The following is a 23519-nucleotide window of genomic DNA, read 5'->3' as shown; positions in this document are numbered from 1 at the left end:
AACCCCCACCCTCCTCTAGCTTATCACTCCACGCTTCAGGCTCTCTGCCTTTATTCCTGATGAAGGGCTTTTGCCCGAAACGTCGATTTTGCCTGTCCTCGGATGCTGCCTGAATTGCTGTGCTCTTCCAGCACCACTGATCCAGAATCTGGTTTCCAGCATCTGCAGTCATTGTTTTTACCAAGGAGCAGGGATAGGCTGTCCGGCCCTTCGAGCCTGCTCCGCCACTCACTAAGATCATGGCTAAACTTTTCGTGGACTCAGCTCCACTTACCCACGCTCTCACTGTATACCTTAATTCCTTTATTTTTTTAAAAAAGTATCTATCTTAGCTTTATAAGTGATTACTGAAGTAATGCCAACTACTTCACTGGGCAAGGAATTCCATAGATTAACAACCCTCTGGGTGGAGAAATTAGTTTTCAGTTCAGCTCTCAACCTGCTTCCTCTAATCGTGAGGCCATGCCCTCTTGTCTTAGTCTCACCCAGCAGTGGAAACATCCTATCAACTTCTATTTTATCAAATCCCTTCATAATTTTATATGTTTCTATAAGGTCGCCCCTCATTTTTCTGAATTCCAATGAATATAATCCTAATGTACTCAGTCTCTCTCCTCAACTCCGGAATCAACCTAGGTGAACCTCCTCTGCACCCCCTCCAGTGTACTGGCAAGTATACATCCTTTCTTAAGCAAGGAGACCAAATCTACAACACTACTCCAGCTGTAACATTACCTCTCTGCTTTTAAACTCAACCTTTAGCAATGAAGGACAAAATTCTATTTGCCTTCCTAATTACTTGTTGTACCTGCAGACCAACCTTCTGCAGTTCATGCACAAGAACACCAAGGTCTCTCTGCAAATCAGCATGCTGGAACTTTTTACCATACAAATAATAATCTATTTTGAAGTTACTCCTACCAGTATGGATGACTTCACATTTACTAACATTGTATTCCATCTGCCAGACGTTTGCCCACTCAATGTACCTATACTGCTCTGAAGAGTTTCACAGTCCTCTGCACACTTTGCTCTGCTACTCTCTGCGTCATCGGCAAATTTTGACACTGTACACGTGGTTCCCCAACTCCAAATTATCTCAATAAATTGTAAATAATTGTGGTCCCAACACCGATCCCTGAGGCCACTAGTCACTGATTGCCAGCCAGAATAGCTGTCGTTTATCCACACTCTTTGCTTCCTGTCAGTCAACCTATCCTCTATTTACACTAAAACTCTACCCCTAACATTGTGCATCCTTATCTTATGCAGCAGCATGTGCGGCACCTTGTCAAAGGCCTTTTGGAAATCTAGGGTACATCACATCCAGTGCGTCCCCGTTGTTCACCTTGCTTGAATGTCTTCATAGAATTCCAAATGATTTGTGGAGTATGACCTGCCCTTCATGAACCCATGCTGTGTCTGTACGATGGGAAAATTTATTTCGAGATGCCCTGCTATTTCTTCCTTGATAATAGACTCAAGCATCTTCCCTAGTACAGAGGTTAAGCTCATTGGTCTATAATTCCCCATCTTTTGTCTACTTCCCTTTTTAAACAGTGACATCACATTTGCTATTTTCCAATCTGCTGGGACTGCCCCAAAGTCCAGCTAATTTTATAAAATTACCTGCTATTTCTCCCGCCATCTCTTTTAGTACCCTGGAATGCATTCCATCAGGGCCAGGAGACTTATCTATCCTGAACTCCATTAGCTTACCCAACATGAACTCTTCCGTCATAAAAATTGTTTCCAGGTCCTCATCTACCTTAGTCTCTTCATCACTTACCAGTATGTTAATAGTATCCTACACTATGAAGACCGATGCCAAGTATCTGTTCAACGCCTCACTAATTTCATCATATTCCATAAGTAACTCCCCTTCTCATCCTCTAAAGGACCAACATTTATTTTAGCCACTCTTCTTCGTTTTATATATTTATAGAAACTTTTGCTGTCTGTCTTTATATTCTGTACTAGTTTTTTTTTCTCATACTTTTCTTTATAGCTCTTCTTGTGGCTTTCTGTTGACCTTTAAAGTTAACCCAATCTTCTAGATTCCTGCTGTTTTTGGCCACTTTGTATGCGTTCTCTTTTTCTTTGATAGCCTGCCTTATTTCCTTAGACACCAATGGCAGATTACCCCTCCTCATACAGTCCTTCTTTGTCACTGGAATATACTTTTGTTGAGCACTTTGAAAAATTTATTTGAAGGACCTTCACTGCTCATCAACTGTTGCACCATAAAGTCTCTGTTTCCAGTCTACTTTAGCCAGGTCTTCCCTCATTCTATCATAGTCCCCTTATTCAAGCACAGGACCCTGGTATTGGATTTTATCTTCACACTATCCAGCTGTGTTTTAAATTCAATCATACTGTAATCACTCCTTCCAAGAGGATCCTTAACTATGAAGTCACTAATTATTCCTGTGTCATTACACAGGACCAGATCTAGGATAACTTGCTCCCATGCCGGTTCCACTACATACTGTTCAAAAAAACTCTCACAGCTAAATTCAATGAACTCTTTTTCAAGGCTACCCTGACTGAGCTGGTTCAACCAATCTACATGCAGATTAAAATCCCTCATGATAACAGCCGAAACGTTTTTGCAGTCATTAGTTATTGCCTTGATTATTGCCCGCCACAATGTGATGTTATTATTTGGCAGCCTATAGACTACGCCTGTCAGTGACGACTTCTTCTTGGAATTCCTAATTTCTACCCAAATGGATTCAACCTCATGCTCCAAAGAACCTATATCATCTCTCAGCACCGCTATGATGTCATCCTTGAATATCAAAAGTACACCACTGCCCCTGCATTGCTGTCGGTCCTTCTGATATTTAATTCCCAGTCATGGCCATTCTGCAACACTGTCTCCGTAATGGCTCTCAAATCATATTAATTCACGATGATCTGTGCCGTTAATGCATCAACCTTATTACAAATGCTACGAGAATTCAGGTAAAGTGCCTTTATGCTAGCTTTCTTACCGTCATGATTCACACCATCTCTAATATCTCAAGAGTTATCCTTCATTTTGTTCCTTTCACAGTCTGCCTTGAACTTCAACCCTAATGCATACATGCTAATCTGCTGCTTACCTTTTCATTTATCACCATACTTCCTGTTGCTTTCCCTTTCCTTTCTCCCCGATTCAAGTTTAAAGTCCTCGTGACCATCCTATTTATTCTTTTCACTAGAACACTGGTTCCAGATCGATTCAGATGGACACCGTCCCATTGGTGGTACAGATCCCCCCGGTTCCAAAACTGATGCAAATGCCCCATGAAATGCGAACCCCTCTTTCCCACACTATTCCCTGAGCCATGTGTTTACTTCCCTAATTTTCTTGTCCTTAAGCCAATTTGCACATTATATTTGGGGAGTAATCCGGAGATTATGACTCTTGACAACCTATTCCTTAATTGTGTTCCTCAATAATCCCCAAACAGGTTCCCATCCTACACCTGCCTATGTTGTTAGTCCCAGTGTGGAACACTAAAACTGGATCCTCCCCCTCCCGCTCCAGTATCCTTTCAAGCCGGTCAGAAAATATCTGCTGTTTTCCTCAACTTCCTGCTGATTTTCCATTAGATTTATGATGTGATACAGATGGATTGTTGTAGAATTCAAGTCACCAAATATGGGAACATAGGTTCCAAATCCCATATCTGGTGTGATTTCCAGACCATGAGATAAGACAAGTTACTTATGAACAACAGCAACAAAACCTATTCCAAATTTATATGTCATTAGATGTTACTCACTGCAGAATATAAGGCATCTGGGTTATCTTTGATAGTGGTATACACATGTAAACAAAATGTTAAATACACAACTATGACATTGTGATAGCAATTCATTTCTTACAGCATTTTGATCTTTTGAGACCAGTAACCCATTTCATTTTGAAACAAAAAGGTGAAATCCAAAATTACTCAAAGAATGAAGCAACAAGAGTCCACGGTGTAAAACAAAAGAAACGTCATATAAGAATCAAAAATAAACATTAAACATCTTGAGTAGTCATATACAAGACACATCAAGGATCAACAACCAATAAACATGAATTGACAGGCAAAATACAGTGAGTTATGAAGTATAAATTACATATTAAATGGCAGATACAGTCACATCATATGAATTGGCTCTGCAGTCCATTCACATCTGCAGCATATATGTAATCATTCTTATCCATGATGTCATCCAACTTTTGCCATTCTCATGAAGAATTTAATCGCCTCTTCTTTAAGATTCTAGCTAGATCTCCAGCTAACAGCAGTATATAATGAACCAAAAATAACACATCTGCAGAACATCCCCAACCTTATTTATGATAACCCAGATGGTGTAGATCCATCAACATTATCTTCAATTAACAAAAACCTCCTCAGCAGCTGTTTAATTGCCTGCCCATAGCTTCTCAATGCAATCTCTGTATTCTTCAGCCTGTCTGTACTACACCAGTGTCACCATTTAGGGTCTCACACATGCACTATATAGTTTCAATCTATTTTAGTCTCCCCAAAAATGTTGGTTTCCAATCTCAGTTTCAGTAAAAGTTCCCTTCGAATCTGAGATGGCCAAATTAGGCTCTGTCCCAAAAATATAAACTTTGAAACTACAGATCGCATTACAACATGGATATACGTACTTGATAGACTGTGTGTTCTTCATATTGTCGAAGTCCGGCCATAGAAATATCAAAATAGATATCAGCTTCCAGTTCAAGCAATATGCAAAATCTAAAATGGTAGTTCTGCTCAGGGTATGAAGATACATGGAAAGCATAGAACCCAAAACATTTAATCATCTTGCATGCTTTATATTTTAAAGAAGGCACAACTTGCAGTCTATGGATTTTATAGGAGATTCTCAATCATTCCTGAAGAAGGGCTAATGCCCGAAACGTCGATTCTCCTGTTCCCTAGATGCTGCCTGACCTGCTGCGCTTTTCCAGCAACACATTTCCATCTATGGATTTTATAGTCTTGTATAAGACAGCCTCCCTAAGTTAACTCCAGAAGTAGTGTAATTTACAAGTAATATTCAAGAACAGCTGACAATTAATTTTGTTCTGAGTCCACAACACATATACAATCTAAGCAAACAATTTACTGTATTCTAATCGCTCATCTCATTTGAAGTCTATGAAGTGCACGCACATAGACCATAAGGTATCTTTGGAGTAGTAACTGTTGACAGCAGCTAATGGTGTCAGGAAATATGCTGTCAAGGTATGTCAAAGAGTCATACAGCACAGAAACAGACCCTTCGGTCCAACCAGTCTATGCTGACCATAATCCCAAATTGAACTAGTCCCATCCGCCTGCGTTTGGCCCACACACCTCCCAACATTTCTTATTCATGTACTTATCTAAATGTCTTTTAAACGTTGTAATTGTACCCGCATCCACCGCTTCCTTTGGAGGTTCATTCACACACAAACTACTGTGTTAAAGAAAATTGCCCCATATGTCTCCTTTTTAAATCTTTCTCCTTTCACTTTAAACATATGCCCCTTAGTCTTGATGTCCCCCACTCTAGTGTAAAGGCACCTGTTATTCACCTTATCTATACCCCTCATGATTTTATAAATCTCTATAAGGCCACCCCTCAACCTCCTATGCTCCAGTGAAAAAAAGCCTCTCTCAAATCATCCTTGGACATTTCAATGTAGCTCATCTGCAACCACTCTATGATGTCCATCAACCAATTACACCAATATTGACCCCTCTTTTTGCTGCCTCTATTTTGCCCTCACAAATTATTTCTGTGGCTTTTGAGCTCTGATCAAATTACCAAAATAGTTTCTTTTCTGGATGTCGTTTTTTCAGAATAATTTTTGCTTTTCACTTATCTTATGGACGGAGTATGAAATTTTAAGGATATGTCGCCCCAGTCACATTTCAAAGACCTCCATCTTCCTTATTTCTTTACTTATTTCTAGAGAATAGAACATAAAATATTTTCCTTGTTCCTGGCAAAGTTTCCTGTTGTTAACCTTCATGAAATTCCTTCTGGCTTTCTCGATCCTTCTGACTTGTACCATGTCTACAATCTACTACCTTTTAACAATGATAGATAGAGGTATAGCAGGTTACGATGTTCAACATATGTGACGGTTATCGATGAAAAATAATATCAAAAATGAGCTTTAAATTTCCAAAAATTATTGGAAAAAAGCAGGGTCAATAATTATACTCAAAATGCTAGTAAAATCATTATGATATTGGTTGCTGGGGTTTTCATAAATAATTTCATTATACATTCTGCAGAAATCAACTTCCAAGGGAACATGGGTCAACAGAAACCATTACGTTATAAACCTCCATCCAGAGAACTGGGCAAATGAACATTAGCTAACCTTTGATTCACTATTAGTCCACTATTGCACAAAAATGCATTTACCAGTATTCATATTGCCCTAAAGTATATTAATTTATTACCATGGCAGAGAGCTTTCACAAAAATAACAACAGGAATAATCCTGAACATCTCAGACATGTTGACAGCCTGATAGAATAAAGCTGTTTTTCATTGGTCAACAGCAATTTAAGAGATTATATTATTCTGTTCAATGCAAAAGGGTATGTTTGATATCAAAGCAAACAAGTGCTTTCCTTTGAATACGTTTTGCTTTAAAGCGAATAAGACTGTTCCTTTAAAATCTGTACAGTAGTTTGCAATTTGGGCTACTGTCAGCAGCATGCTGATCTGCCATGGCTTTCTGTGAGTTTATCACTGCCTCAGCTTCCCTTGCCACTTTGTGTGGTGTGGTGAAATCCTCTCCACTTGTGTTTATCTTGAAAATAGTCTTTCATTATCCAAAAGTCAACACAAATTGCAAATAGTGATTTCAACAAACACACAGAGTCATAGAGATGTACAGCATGAAAACAGACCCTTTGGTCCAACTCATGTGCTAACCAGATATCCTAACTTAATCTAGTCCCATTTGTCAGCATTTGGCCCATAACCCCCTAAAGCCTTCCTATTCATATATTCAACCAGATGCCTCTTAAATGTTGTCATTGTACCCACCTTCACCACTTCCTCTGATTATTTTATGACTACATCTGTTGAGTTATACATGCTGAGTTGGGAACCTTATCTGCCCCTTAACGAAACTAACATTAAAGTTTTTCCTTATGGCTGCTGCAAGACAGCACCAATGTAAACATTATAGTGTAACTCTTAAGATCAGAACTAATCTAATCCTGGAGTGAAGGTGGGAATGTTCCTGAGCACTGTACTACGGCTTTCCTCCTTCCTGAGTCAGGTTAAGTTGTGATTCTGAATTTTCAATGCAGCTTCTGAACTGAACCTCTTTGTTACACAGCACGGTGGCTCAATGGTTAGCACTGCTACTTCACAGCACCAGGGACCCAGATTCAATTAGAGTCTCCACACTGCCTGTGTCGAGTTTACACATTCTCCTCGTGTCTGCATGTCCTCCGACAAACCAAAGATGTGCAGGTTAGGAGTATTGGCCATGCTAAATTCCCATAGTGATCAGGGATCTGTAGGTTAGGTCCATTAGTCAGGGGTAAATATAGGGTAAGGGAATGGAACTGGGTGGATTACTCTTCAGAGAGTTGGTGTGGACTTGTTGAGCCAAAGGGTCTGTTTCCCCACAGTAGGGATTCTAAGTTCGTGTAATTGAGGTTTTATTTACAGTAAATGTCTCTTCAAAATGCAATTTTCCACATTTTTTAAAATCTGGATTTTTAAATTTTAAGCCATGCTCAAAATATGGCAAAAAAGGTATACTTGTAGGCAAGAAACAAAAACAATTTTTTAAGATACATAAGATATTTGTATTTACATAGAATTGTAAATTATAAAAATAAACCTAATGATGGGATAGGTCTTCATATAATTGTAAGTCTTTCAGTTACTGTGTTCTATTTTATATTTTGTTGTTCACATTTCTTGCAAAATTATCTGGTTGAAAGTGAAAACCTAGCTTCGGTTTTCTCCGTGAATGGAAATGTGTAAGAAAATGAACAAGAAACCTCTGAGTAGAGTAAAATAATCTTTTAGCAAAATCGCTTTGCACCTGGGTGAAAAAGACTTACCTTGCTCTCTGTTTCAGCTACTACTGATCTTTGTTCTTGCTTCTGTTTGACAATGTTCTCCGATAAACACTGGCACACTTTTCTCTTTTGCTCGGTTGAGTATGCCTCCAAACCCAAAATGCTTGGTGATTTCTGATAAAAACAATAAACATTTTGTCAACACGAGTACTTGTAGAAACATTAAATTCTGATTTAGAGCAAGATCATGTACACATTATATTTAAATGAACATTTAACTGCGAAAAGAAGCCTTCCTGATTTCCCTCCACCACATTGAGACTAGAGAAGCCTTTGGGTTTTTGATATATTTCCCATATCTCCCTTCCGCTGCCATTCTGCTGTAACAACTTATACCTCCTATAGATTCATCTTCTGTGTCTTAACACCTTTTACCTTGCAATATCATTTTTGAAAACACTCTTGTCTTCTACTCTACAAGTCTTTCCTTGACCCTCTGAGCCAGCTTTGCACTTCCTTTAAAGCTCTCAATTTTCTGGTTCTGATGAGAAGTCACTGTTTTTCTCCTTGCACCTGCTGTGCAAAATTACCCAAACTTACTGTTTCTAATTTTAAATTTCCAGAATAAGCCACATTTTATATTCATTTTGATCTTTATAAGACATCATTTAATATGTTTCTGTCAGATTTCAAGGTCTCCTCTGTTCATACTTCCTGCTGATCAAATGGTCGGGATATCTGGTGGGCATGGACGGGTTGGACCGAAAGGTCTGTTTCTATGCTGTACATCTCTATGACTATGACTCTATGGCTGCTGAGTACTCACTATTGGCATTATTAGTATTATTGCCAGAATATTGTCAGGACCCATAGACCTTAATCAGGGCCTCCGACCATTTATTGATATTAGAAGTAGTGAATCAAATTGACAAAAGCTTGGCATCTGTGATGCTTAGGACTTCTGGAGGAGGCTGAGACAGATCATCCATTCAGCACTTCCGGCTGAAGATTGTTGCGAATGCTTCAGCTTTATCTTTTGCACCAATGTGCGGGTACCCCCATAATTAAGGATGGGAATATTTGTGGAACTCCTCCTTCAATGAATTGTTTAATTTTCCACTATCTTTCACAACTGGATGTGACAGGATTGCATAGCTTACATCTGATCAGTCGGATTGTGGGATCGCTCTCCATTGTCTATCACTTGCTGCTTATGCTGTTTGGCCACCAGTAGTCCTGTTTTGTAGTTTTACCAAGTTAATACTTTTTTTTAAGCTAGCTGCACCTGGTGCTGCTCTTGGCATGTCCTCCTGCACTCTTCACTGAACTAGTGCTGATCCCTTGGCTTTATGGCAATGGCAGAGTGAGGGACATTCCGGGTCTTGAAGATGCAGATTGTGCTGGAGTACGATTCTGCTGCTTCTGATGGCCCACAGTGCCCCATGGATGCTGAGTGATGAGTTGATAGATCTGACTGAAGGCTGTTCAGACTCCCAGTTGGCTGTGTTTTAGACTTTCGCTTATATCTGTTTAGATTTAGTCCATACAGTCCCATTTAACACAGAGATAATGTCACAAAATATAATGTAAGGTATTCTCAATATGAAGATGGGTCTTGGTCTCCACAAAGACTGTGCAGTGGTTACTCTTACCAATAGTATAATGGACAGATATATCTGAGGTAGCAGATTAGTGAGAATGAAGTATGTTTTCCCTCACCATCTGCCGCAGACCCAATCTGTAGCTATGTCCTATAGGGCTCAACCAGCTCAATCAATAGTGTTGCTGATGAATCACTCTTTGTCTTGGACATTGAAATCCCTCACCCGGAGTATATTCTACATCCTTGCCACCCTCTGTGCTTCCTCTAAGCTTTGTTCAACTCCACTGAGGAGCACTAACTCATTAGCCTAGGGAAGACAGTATATGTTAACCTGCAGGAGGTTTCATGCCATGTTTGATCTGATGCCATGGCCATGAGATTTTATGGTTTTCATGGTCAATGTTGAGGACTTCCAGGGCAACCCCTTCCCACTGTGCTGCCACCTCTGGTGGTCCTGCAGGTGGACAGGACATATCCATGGAAGGTGACTGGTGGTATGTGGAACATCGTCTGTAAAGGATGATTCTGCAAGTGTGACTATGTCCGGTTGTTGCTTCCTTAGTCTGTGAGGCAGCTTTCCCAATTTTGGCATCTGCCCTTAGATGTTAGTAAGGAGGACGTTGCAGAGTTTACCAGTCTATTTTTGCCATTATTGTTTCTGGTCCACAGATTGTTGCCAAGTAGTCTGTCCATTTTCATTTTCTTTTCCTTTCTAGCAGATGATACAATTCTATAACTTGCTACATCATTTAAGAGGGCAGTCAATATTGCTCTAGGTCTGCAATCACATGTAGACAAGACCAGACTGCAGAGTTCCTTCCTAAAGGACAGCAATGAATCAGATTAACTTTTATGACAAACAACAATAATTCCATGGTTATAATTCGACTCTTATTAAATATCATTAGAATTGCATTAGAAATCAAATTCTACCATCTGCCATGACAGTACTTAAACCCGGGTCCTCAGAACATTACCTAGGTCACTGAATTAATATTCTAGTGATTAATACTGCTCGGCCATTTGCTCCCTATCAAATAATGAGCCTCATTAACCACAGCTTAAGCCCAGGAGAGAGAATACAGTTCGGCATCACTAAAAAAACAGCATTAATTGTCACTGGGTTGCCAATCTTCTCCTTCATCCTGGAACAGAGGAAGGATGCCAAGTTTCTAAGAATGATTGTGCTTTGGCAGTTACCTGAAAACTTGATTTAATGGACAAATTTCTTATGTTGCTAGTCACATATTATTTGGAAAATAAGATTATGGAACTGCTTCGACATAGAAAGTTCTAAGAATTCTAATTACCTATAAGTATGAAGTATGGTTTCAGTGAAATGTCCTTAATAAAGTGTAACCTTCTCAGTAATGCTTTTCTATTCATTTTAGTAAGCAAGAGAGATATAGTTTACAGACTCTGGCAGAAGGACACATGTTTGTTGGTTGTCTTCTCCATTGGTACACAGTCTTATTTTCTATACCTCTCAATTCTTTATAATCCTGGTCCTGTGATGAAGGCCAGATTTTGGAATGCTCATAGCGAAAGTTACCATTATGGCACAATGAAGAAATGTGTGAGCAAGAAACTTAACTGAAACCTTTGTAATGCAGCTTATATAATCCTTTCTTACTACAAGTGCAAAAAAACCTGAATTGCTCCATCCAAATATCAGACAAAATACTTGTGAAATCGACTTCTGTTGGTTTCTGCAATTTTTTTTGGAAACTAGTATCTGATTTATCTAGATGTAAATCAATTTACATGAAGTTTGCAGAAATGACACAGCTTGTGACAGAAGGCATTATCCGATTGTGTATAATTCTTATTGTTGGGACAGGTTTTTCTTTCACTTGACATCATTTGTTATCACTTTTGCAGTATTCACAAACTGCAACAGAAGTAGCAGAACTCTCTAATGTTCTTCTCCAAATTTAATTTCTCCATCACTAAAGGTAAAAAGTTTTAAGCTTTTCAACAAATGAACACTCAGAGCAGGAAAACTAACGTAACAAATTCCTTGCAAATTACGTGGAGCTTATGAACTAAGTAAGCAGGAGCTGCAGGAGTTCAGGAGCTACAACCAAGGAGAAAAATCTCCAGGGTGCAATTGTAATGAATATTGTGTCAATTGTATTACTTAATAGTGAATATTTTATTTCATAAATATTTTTCCTCATGCATTAACACATTTGAAAACATCAAAATAGTAGGACTTAACATGAGGGTGTAAAGGTCCAAGCATACAACTATTTAGTGGTGAATTCACCAGCCTGCAGAAAGCATGTTTAAAGTGATTGATGTCTGTGTGTGTGTTGAAGTGTGTTAGATTTGTTTGTTGCTAACTTCTACTTCTAACTTGTCATGTGCCTACTTAACGACTGCCATGACTGGGAAATCAACATTTTTCTCATTTTTTGAGAGTTTACTCATAATTAAACATTGAAGGTTATTGAGAATATGGCTGAATTTTTCTAATTTTACAGGAGTAAATGTAGGGGAATGGGTCTGGGTGGGTGCGCTTCGGCGGGTCAGTGTGGACTTGTTGGGCCGAAGGGTCTGTTTCCACACTAAGTAATCTAAAAAAAATTTGCATCTGAGTGTCCAAATATTCCACATATCAAAACAAATACACAAAGCATTGTTACTAATTGACTGTGGTTCCAAAGGAGGTTATTGAGACTAATAACCAAAAGTAGCTCTTTAAAAAATATTTTGAGCCCTGTGTCAAGATCAGCATGAAGAAAAAATTGAAGTAACCAGCCAATTCCAGCAAGGATCCATATCAAGCCCTAGATTTCAATCTAAAGCCCGAATTACAATGAACTGCATGCAAGAATTTCTGAAGCAAGCATAACCTTCAACAGACTTTGAACTTTAGCTTGGGAACAAACTGGAGAAGGTCTTGTCTTCCAAACTAAAGTTTATGCATACCAAAAATGAACAGTGCACCAACGTCATGCCAAGAAGGTCAACCACCACCTTTTGAAGCTTCTGAAGTCCTCATGGCCGCACAAAATGTCAACTATCCAACTAAGCTGTGTGCAAAGCAACCACACCACGCAAACAATTGTGACAAAGTTGGGCTGGTCATTTAGCTGAAGTACCTGACACTCACTCACTAAAACCAATTATTCTATGGAGAATTTGAGTCCAGGGTGTGTTCTCACAGTGGTCACCGAAAAGCACTACAAGGACACTCTAAAGGCTTTCTTTCAAAGTTTTGATATTGCTTTAACTTGCTCAGTTTTGTTACACCTGGAGCACTCAAATGAACAGGCAATGAGGCTTCCTCTGTAAGCAAGCTCATACCAGAGGCAAAGAATACACAGAGGGGAATTCACAAGCCAGGAACTGGGCCAAAACGCAATCGTCTGGTATTCTGTCATTTATAATTCTAAGTAAAATTAGCCTTATCATTCATCTATATACCCAACACTACACACCCCAGGTGATAAACACAGTCATCTTTGCCTTGATGTAGGGATAAAATACCAACTGAAGAAAATCAACCTTGCCAGTATATATTCAGTATTAGTCAAGTCTGAAAACAATAATACCCATTTATACTGCTGCCTATTTATCTAGAATGAAGTTTGATCAGCTTTGATGCAATTGATAATAGCTGACATTTTCATGATACGAGGTTCTATAGCTATGGAACACAATATTAGCTTGCTAATATTACACATCAAGATTGGGCAAATTATGGCTTGAAACAGATCATCTTTTGTATTTATTTTTAATTGTGGAGTGAATTGGAGAAAGGACTGCTTGACAATAAAGGACTAAGGAAGGAATTGCTGTACTTTTAAAAAGCAAATACGTGAAACTCATGACAAAACATGTTTTCACTGCTGTTTTATTCAAGCAGTAGAGTAAGCTGTCTGTAGACAGACCAACAGCAGAGTAATTATAAAGAGAGAGATTTGGCCAGCAACAGGTTGCTGATTGGTTTGTAGCTTTGTGATCTGGTGGCAAATGACACCTATCTGATTGGATCATGGGCAGCTGAACAGCTTGTGGGTGTGAATGATACTGACAGAATCTTTCAGACACTGAAGGGTCAGATGATGGTGTGTCTCTTTATTCAGTAATAAAAAATCTAAACCCTGAAGAAAGTCAGTTTATTTTCTCCCACCGGTGCTTTCAACCAATAATCCATGAACTGGTTGCTCTGCACCTCCTGTGAAAAAAAATGAAAGATAGATCAGAGACCTGAAGCACTTAGGATACAAAAGGTACACTACCAAATTCTGAGGGTTGGTACTACTGAAATTCTTCTATAATATTTCTTTTCCATCCACCCATAACACCATTTTTTTTTCTGACTTTGTATGCCTAGGTGCGTTTACTAGAGTCTACAATTACCATTCGACTGACTGGATGTTTTGAATATTTTCATTGCTTAGAGAATGTCAAAATAGATTTGTAAAGCAGAAACTGAAAGTGTTTGGCAGGTCTCATAGCATCTGTGGAGGGAAAAACAGTGTTAACATTTTGAGTCGAGTATGGCTTCTTCGGAACGGATTTGTAAAGGACAGGTAATTCCTTATGAAAACTGACTGAAATTTTTTGAAAATATAACTAAACTTGTGGATAGTGAATATTATTATTGCAGATGTTCAAAAGGGATTTGATGGAAGTAATACAAAATAGAATACTAGCTAAAATAAAGGCTCACTGAAATGAGTATTATTTAATGAGCTAGTCAGGAGATTGAATGAGTAGCAGAAAACAGAGCAAGGATACTGGCAAGGTTACTTAATGGGCAGGATATTAGAATCATAGAGTCATCGAGATGTACAGCACGGAAATAGACCTTTCGGTCTAACTTGTCCATGTTGACCAGATATCCCAAACCAATCTAATCCCACCTGCCAGCACCCGGTCCATATCCCTCCAAACCCTTCCTATTCATATACCCATCCAGATGCCTTTTAAAATGTTGCAATTGTACTAGCCTCCACCACTTCCTCTGGCAGCTCATTCCATACATGCACCACTCACTGCATGAAAACGTTGTCCCTTAGGTCTCTTTTATATCTTTCCCCTCTCACCCTAAACCTATGCCCTCTAGTTCTGGACTCCCCCACCCCAGGGAAAAAGACTGTCTAATTATCCTATCCATGTTCAAGATTTATAAACTCCTAAGGTGACCCCTCAGCCTCCGACACTCCAGGGAAAACAGTCTATTCGACGTCTCCCTATAACTCAAATCCTCCAACCTTGGCATCTTCCTTGTAAATCTTTTCGAAACCAAATTTCACAACATCTTTCGATAGGAAGGAGACCAGAATTGCATGCAATATTCCAACAGTGGCCTAACCACAGTCCTGTACAGCCACAATCTGACCTCCCAACTCCTATACTTAATACTCTGACCAATAAAGGAAAGCATACCAAACGCCTTCTTCACTATCCTATTTACCTGTGACTCCACTTTCAAGGAGCAATGAACTTGCACTCCAAGGTCTCTTTGTTCAGCAACACTCCCTAGGATCTTACCATTAAGTGTATAAATCCCGCTAAGATTTGCTTTCCCAAACCTAGTTGTGACTCACAGGGATTTGTAATGGCACAACTATTCACTATTTATTAATGACTTAAGTGATGGAACAGAAGTCACATATCCAAGTTTGCTGATTACACAGTGATAGATGGTATTCATGAAGTTTAAATGCAATCTTAAAAATACAGTGATTTTAATAGATTAAGCGGTTGGATAAAACTGTGATCAGTGAATTTTAATAAAGATATAACCTTTTCTTTTATTTTTGATTTTGAACATGGGAAATCAACTGAACTAAAGCAAAAACTGTGGAAGGAGTTGGTGTACTTTAAAAATAAAAATTAGATCTCATTGAGTTGTGTTTATATTGGTGCTTTGTTCAAGCAGTGGAGGAAGAGGTTAAAGACTCCACGGCACTGTGGGTGTTTGCAGAGCAAGCTTCACCTCGTATCAGACTGCTGACTGATTTGTGCAACAAAAACAAGATCTGGAGACCAAGAGCCATAAGCATGATATTCACTCTCTGATAGGTTCCTAGACAGCTAACACTGTGAGTGGATAATTCAAGGGAGAAGTTTCCAAACTGTAATAGAGAAAATGTATTTCTCTTGAATGAAGTAACCAAAACTTGGAAGACATTCTGTTCCACCAGTTGCTATAGGCTGTTGTCTCTAATCAGTGACAGAGAGACCATATAATTAAGCATCAACCACCCTCTCTTCAGGGAAGAACTGAGAGAATCTGGCTGAAGAAACAAGGGAACAGAAGGTCTGGAAAGAAGCAAATAGAACACAGCATTTAATGCTGTGAACTGGTTATATTGAAGTGTGTTTCCTCAGTACTTTTCCCTCCACTCAGAACACTAATATTTGTTTGTTTGTACCTGTCTGCATTTATGTATTAGGGTTTAGGATGGGGTTAGAGTTTCAGTCAGTGGACTTATAAGTTGGCAATTTTCCATTTTGTTTGATAAAATAAAGAACTGCAGATGCTGGTAAAATGCAACAAAAGCAGAAATTGCTAGAGAAACTCAACAGGACTGGAGAAAAAGCAGAGTTAATGTTTTGAGTCCAGACCTGCTGAGTTTCTCCAGAAATTTCTAATACTTCTGTTCATCTGTTTTAGAGTTAATTCAATGATAATAAAGAGTATTCATGTTAAGTTCAGAAATGTGGTAAGTGTTTTCTATTAAACAGAGTCCAGACAGGTAAATTGGAAATTTTGAAAAAATTGATTCAACTTTCAATCCTAGCAACAGTAAGACTCAAGTATCAGTATATCTTCTTAAGTGACAAATGCAAGTATGGGCCATTCACTGTGGGCTTACAAAGGCTTAATCAGAGTACCTTCGTGTCAAAATGGAGGAGTGCAAGTCAAAAGACATTTTGGTGGCTAGATCACTGAGATGTTATGGTCAGGTACAAAATCCAAAAAAATGGCTAATAGAATGCTGGTCTTCATACCGAGAAGATAAGAAGGGTTGGAAATCATGCTGTAGCTAGACAAATTCCTGGTGGGTTTGCATTTAAATGCTAGCATTGATTTAAACAAAATAAAAACAATTTACAGAGTCAGAAAATCAACTCTTCTAAAATATTTTACAACCATTTTAAGGATAACTATGTAAAACATTTTTGCACTTCATATCAAATATCAGAAATGAATGTCAGAACTAAAACCCTCAACATTTCTAAGTGAGATCATACTTACTTCACTCTAAAATTTATCTGTGCAAGCATGAGGTACAAATCATTTACTATATTGTTTCAATGTCTTCTTATAATGCTTTTTTTTGTTAAAACACTAGTCACTTATATCTTGTAAAAATAGATGAAATTCTGTATGTTAAGTATAATCCCAAGGTCCTAAAGCTTTCTCAATGGCTCAGGTTATATGTACTTCATTTCTTTAGAAAGTCATTGCTGCACAGATTTAACTTTCAAATAATTTAAAAGCTTGACGTATGCCTGGAGCTGAACCCGTGCATGTCAATGAAAACCTATTCTCCTGTATTGATGTACTTAAGAGATACAATAGAAGTGATGAAGTAGAAATGAAATAGAAGGATATACTTACAGGTAAGTGAAGTGAGTAAGATATTTGTTTGCAGCAAAAATACTGGCTCAACCAGTCAGACAGAAAACCGGTTTCTCAGCTTTAAGACTTAACTATTTTAATGGTTTTACCTTTGTAAACATAAACTGGACATTCTGCAGATGGAAGTACAATGAGCAATACAGCATACTTCAATATTGGTATTAAATATTACTGAATCACAATGACAACTAATTTTCAATTTCACAGGAAGCAATAGGGCTGATGCAAGTAACCTAAATAAAGCAGGTTCCAGTATATCTAAGCCACATTTTCAACCGTGACAATTTTGACTGTCATGGTGTAAAACAGAAGTAAAAATAATGTAACATTTAAAATTGCAATATTACAACCCACAATTGTGTTTATTTTATGACGATTGCATGTATGCTTATATCTTAGTCTTTCTAAAGATTATATAATTAAATTCTTGCCGTTATAGCAAATGGATTTCATTATCAAGAATGATCATTAGAGTATGGTTCTTACAAGTTAATTCATGGAATGTGGGTATCACTGGCCAGACCAACATTTACTGCCCATCCCTAACTGTGCTCGAGAAGGTGGTGGTGACCTATTTTCTTAAATTGTTGCATACCCATAGTGCTGTTAGGTCATTTCAGAGGGAAATTATGAGTCAACCACTTTGCTGTGGGTCTGGAGTCGAATGTTAGCCAGGTCAGATTATGATAGCAGACTTATTTCCTTAAAGAGCATCAGGAAACTAGATAAGTATTTTTATGGGTCATTGACAATGGTTTTGTGATCAAAATTACTGAGACTAAGTCCAGATATATTAACTCAATTTAAATGCCATCAGCTGTCATGATGGGATTTGAATTTATCAGCAAAGGATAAGCACGTGATTCTGAAATATAGGTACTGTGACATTCTCACTATCCCACCGCCTCCACACTGGCAACCATATCCCTTAGAACTCAGTCAGCAGTGGTACTACTGAGCTACCCTTGAAGTCATCAACCAGAGACCATTCTATATCCTAGCTACCCTCCGTGTATCCTTCAAATTCTGTTCAACACAGAGGAAAACTGACTCATCAAGTGGTGAGTGCAAACAAAATTCAGCTAAGATAGATCTCATTCTTCATTGTTAATTTTACAGCACAGAAATAAGATGTAGGGCCGAACGGCCTACTCCTGTCCCTTGTTCATTTCATCAGTCAGCTCACCAGATCTATGCAGGGAGCATTAGTTTGCAGACAAACTTACAATTTTGGCACAATCACCTTCTTTTGTGCTTTTAATGGTGCCATTTCTTCTCTCAGGCCCAGTGCCAGGTTGACTAAAATCAGGGATAAAGCAAGACATACTAATACTTGGTATCAAACTTAGGCTACGATTCTGAAGGAGAAAGTGAGGTCTGCAGATGCTGGAGATCAAAGATGGAAATCTGTTGCTGGAAAAGCGCAGCAGGTCAGGCAGCATCTAGGGAACAGGAGAATCGACGTTTCGGGCATTAGCCTGAAGAAGGGCTAATGCCCGAAACGTCGATTCTCCTGTTCCCTAGATGCTGCCTGACCTGCTGCGCTTTTCCAGCAACACATTTCCATCTACGATTCTGAAGTACAGACATGCTCACCCACTCAACAAAAAGACTGATCAGCTGACTTATTTCACAATCTCCTGCTTCCCCATTTTAGTTTTACAAGCAACAAGCCCAATCTTCAGGATGAGAGCTTATTTAGACCTTGATTACTCCTTGTACCCACTTGAAATAACTCATTTCATTCTACAGTGATGCCCTTTGTACTCCAAACTCCTCCAAATCAATGAGATGTTTGTATTCCTTGAATTTTAAAAGAAAAAAAATCAGCATCCCTGATCTTGATTGTTCCACGACTGCTGACCTTGCCTTCAGTTACCTATGCTGTAAAACTCTGTTGCTCTACCTTGAGTTGCACCTTGATAGCCCTCCATAAAGGAGAAAGTGAGGTCTGCAGATGCTGGAGATCAAAGGCCTGTGCCCGAAACGTCGAATCTCCTGTTCCCTAGATGCTGCCTGACCTGCTGTGCTGTTCCAGCAATAAAGTTTCAACAGCCCTCCATAAAGCCTACTTCTTTGACAAACATTTGCTTATTTACACTAATATCTCTGTATACAGCTAAGTATCATATCTTATATCATATCATATACCAATAGCACACAATGCTCCTATGAAGCTTATGGGACATTTACTGCATTAGAAGCAGTACATGAATGCAAGTTGCTGTTGTTAATGGGGCACTTTGCAGCACTCCAAACTTAGCAATGAATTTAACACTTCCAATTAAACTCCATCTTGTGTTTCTTTATTTGTCCCATTACTATCTAATTTTACTTTGCACCATTGTTTATAATTGAATCACTTATATCATTTAATTTCTCTTGTTTTTCACATTACCTCAGACCTGCACTTTGAGTTTTTTCTCCCATTTCTCAGCTTCTGTACTTGCATAAAGCAAGTAACATTTACAGTATTGATGAACTTTTACAATGACTGTTAGCATTTATGCCTATGGCAAAGTCTTAAAGGGTGTAGGCTAGCATTTGGTGTGCATGCTTGCTTGATGTCATGTTAATCTCTTAATTTTGCAATCCTGGTCAAGCATGACGTATTTCAACAACACAATCAGGACTGGCTGTATGCTTTAAATAATGAAGTGAGTAAGCAGCATAAAATGTACATGCTGACTTCATCAAAATACCTGCATTCCTTTTCATGGCCACCCTACTTCGTCCCCTCAGTCTGTTTATGGAAAATAACCTGCTGTCGGGAAATGAATATAGTAAGGGATGGAGAGAAAGCCTTAACTTTCAACAGAAGTTAAGTCCATTTATTTCTGTCTCCTACAGCAAATCCTCATATGCAAGTTAGTCATCTCATGGTCCTGCCCAGTAAATGCAGGACTTTGTGACTTAATCATCAAATTGTGCATAAATGACATCCAAAAATACAGCTCTAATTTGGTAAACAGATTTTCAAATTACATAACATACTGCCTGGTGGAAATATTGTATGAGCTTTTCAATTTTTAAAAATTATCTAAAGTCAAAATACATGTCCTCAAATAAAGCTCCAAAACATGCAGCCAACAGAACGTTTTGGCAGGACATCAACAACTTCAAAGTACAAAAGTTCACTGCTGAATGGATATGAGCCTTTATTCATTTCTGGAAGAATGCTCCCACAGTACCTGATTCTTTACCTGCCTTTCTACAGCATGTCACAGGTCTTTAAAAGCCAAATATGTCAAATATTATTTGGGCTCCTTACGAAATACTTAAATAAGAACAAATTATTGCCTATTCTGTTTCTCTAATGTTGGTGTTTACATAAGTCCCTGTGCATTTTTCACTGCTTTGGGTAGTCAATTAAAGCTGCTCAAATACAAAGTATGTGTAACTTGTTTAATAATACCATTATTATTACCTGCAGGTTACATTGCTTTGATTAGATTTAGATCCCGTACAGTATGGAAACAGGCCCTCAGCCCAACAAGTCCACACCGACCTTCCGAAGAGTAACCCACCCAGACTCATTCCCATACCCTATATTTACCCCTGACTAATGCACCTAACACTATGGACAATTTAGCATGGCCAGTTCAGCTGTCCTGCACATGTTTGGATTGTGGGAGGAAACTGGAGAACCCGGAGGAAACCCACACAGACACGGGGAGAATGTGCAAACTCCACACAGACAGACAGTCGCCCGAGGCGCGAATTGAACCCTGGTCCCTGGCGCTGAGAGGCTGCAGTGCTATTTCAAAACTGTACCTTCTTTTAAGTAATTACATTGTAAAATGTTCCTTGAGTATTTTGGTGAAGCAAAGTGCACAGTGGGTCAGATAGATCAATGCAGCATGTCTGCAGGCAGGGGAGCTGTAAAAGGCCATGGGCCCCCAACCCACAAGGCCCAAATTTGTTAACTGTGGGAGCTTTCCTACGCTTGGGCCAACGAAGCCCTTGAGAAGTTAGTCAATGGGATTTAAACAGTGATGGAAGAGAGGTACGTCAAGCATCCAGTTTTGTAGCTTCTGTTGTATGGGTTGGTAGTGGGCAAGAGTAGGCCAACCTATTTATGGGTGCTTCCTCCCCTACTTAATTTCCCCAACTTTCTAGGACAATAGTACAGACCACGATAGCCCACCAGCAAGAGATAATGGGGCACATAAAATAGAACTTGTGGTTAGCCCACGGTCTGCCCACCCACAACTTAATACAATAGTCAAGTGAAGCATTAGGCAGCCTGGCTGTCCTTCGGCCTACTGATGTCCTTAATGGGTAATTAATGCTCTGCTGTACATGACCGCGGATAGGCAGAACAAAAAAAGTCCCGCCCACTAATTTACCATTTTACGTAAAAAGACAGAAAGAAAGAAGGGTACCTTCTCTGGAAATGCTCTAGCCCCACAAAGGCTCCCTGTACCTCAGTGGTTGAAGTCCTTCTTACCCTATTAAGACTGCCCCAATGTATTATTGTTGCAAGGCAGCCTCTTTTAAAGCTGTGACGAACTACAATAACAGAATTCAGCCTTTGGCTGTAGTTCAGCTCTGCAGTTGTCAGCTTTGCAGAATGGATGCAGTCCCAGTCATTGTCACATCTTCCAGTAGTGCTTCTGCCACCATCTGGCAGAACGATAACAGGGTCTACAAGAGTTCATCACCTTCTTGGCACTAGTTACTGCTTTGGAGCAGTGGACAAAGCTGGTTGGACTCTGCCTGAGCACCAGGGAAGGGTGTAACTAGAATTGGCGGTTCAGCCCTCAGAAGTTGAGGCCACTGGAGTTGCAGAGCAGAGGCAACTAGCATAGGATGAGCAGGACACCACGCATTAAGAGGTTAGAGGTAAGGGATGAATGGTACAAAGGAGGAGACATTACTTCAATCACAGGATCTGGATATGCCTGTGAACAAGTGTGAAAGCATACATCTCTCCAGAAGATGAATCCAAATATCCATAACTTGTCAGTAAGACCTCAAAGCACTGATTTCCAGTTCTGCTAGTAGCATTGAAGATACCCAATTCTTTTGTAAGTGAATCTTTTCAAGGAGCAGCTGTACATCTCTGCAACATCTCACAGGCCTCTGCATGCTAGTGAATCATCCATGTGGCAGAAGCCCCCTTTATCATGATTGGACAACTCATCAGTTTCATAAGTGATGGGGTATCACACGTTCCAAAGGGCATTATAACTCATGCCTGGACCATTAAAGTAATGACCTTGAACACACATTGGCTGGGGTATTTAAAGCAGGTTAGTTCACTTTTGCATATGACATCAAACTTCCCATTAGGAAAGTTGCAGCATAAATGTGCACATTCTTTACACCCACCTTTGTCTTGTCTGGTCGATTCCTACTTCAACTTTGTATGTTGGCAAGAGCAAATGTCTCTTTATTCATTCAGAAGCTGGCAATGACATTTTTTTGCACTTGGCATAAAGATGCAATCAATCATCATGGAATGATTCTGTCAGATGGAGGGTAATCCATCTTCTTATTCTCAATAATGCCACTTAATCCCACTCTTAGACCATGTCATTGAGACTACAGGGCATTCAAGTATAGCATGATAGTTGCCTTCCTCTGCAACCTCACATTATAGAAAATTGCGCAGTAGAAGATCACTCTACCTATTCAGTAGAAATTTTGTGTTATCCAAACATCATCCATTATTTGTTAAGTGCGTTATAGCTAATCCGCATCAACAAAACACGCATTATACTAGAACAACCTGTATTGCATCATATATTCCATTTCTAGTTTAACTTGTGCTTCCTCTTAATTAAGAGGAACTTGTAAAAAATTTTTCACTTAAGACAGATTGTTTTGTGGAGCATACATCCACTCAATCAATTCCAGCCTTTCCAAATTAATTTCACCTACAATTTACTAGACTATCAAACTGAGTTTGATTTAAACCAAAGTACTAGTGGTGAGAGGATATTACTAAATCTATAAAACACTCACAATAGCACAGCATGTGTCTGTCTAGGTTACTTTGAATATCAAACAAAACCGTTAACAACTGAAGACACCTAATCCATGTAATTTTTTTCAAAAAGTGAAAACATCAGTCATTAAAACAACAGCTTATTTTATGTAGCACCTTTAAAGTACAGGATGTTCTGCTATAGCATGACAGTTGTGTTCCTCTGCAATCTTGTACTATAGAAAATTGTGACATGAAAACTACTATAGAAAATTATGCTGTAGAAGATCGTTAATAGAAAATTGCTATAGCCATTCAGTGGAAAGTTCG

The 23519-nt window shown here is 39.0% G+C and overlaps 1 protein-coding gene across 12 annotated transcripts in view; it reads right to left on the bottom strand.

Annotated features, from left to right (window-relative positions):
• rgs3a (regulator of G protein signaling 3a) overlaps nt 1-23519 on the bottom strand; it is a 298899-nt gene that overhangs the window by 77153 nt on the left and 198227 nt on the right. For 11 of the 12 annotated variants that reach the window (XM_043720033.1, XM_043720039.1, XM_043720038.1 and 8 more), the window contains one exon: nt 8088-8219. The exons of the other annotated variant lie outside the window; for it this stretch is intronic. In XM_043720033.1, coding sequence (XP_043575968.1) covers nt 8088-8219 — 132 coding nt within the window. The remainder of the gene's footprint in view (nt 1-8087; nt 8220-23519) is intronic. 12 annotated transcript variants of the gene reach the window in all.

This window comes from Chiloscyllium plagiosum, chromosome 30, assembly GCF_004010195.1.
Source record: "Chiloscyllium plagiosum isolate BGI_BamShark_2017 chromosome 30, ASM401019v2, whole genome shotgun sequence".
NCBI classification, from domain to species: Eukaryota; Metazoa; Chordata; class Chondrichthyes; order Orectolobiformes; family Hemiscylliidae; genus Chiloscyllium; species Chiloscyllium plagiosum.
Note: the sequence above shows the minus strand (reverse complement) of the source record. Positions and strands in the feature narration are given on the sequence as shown.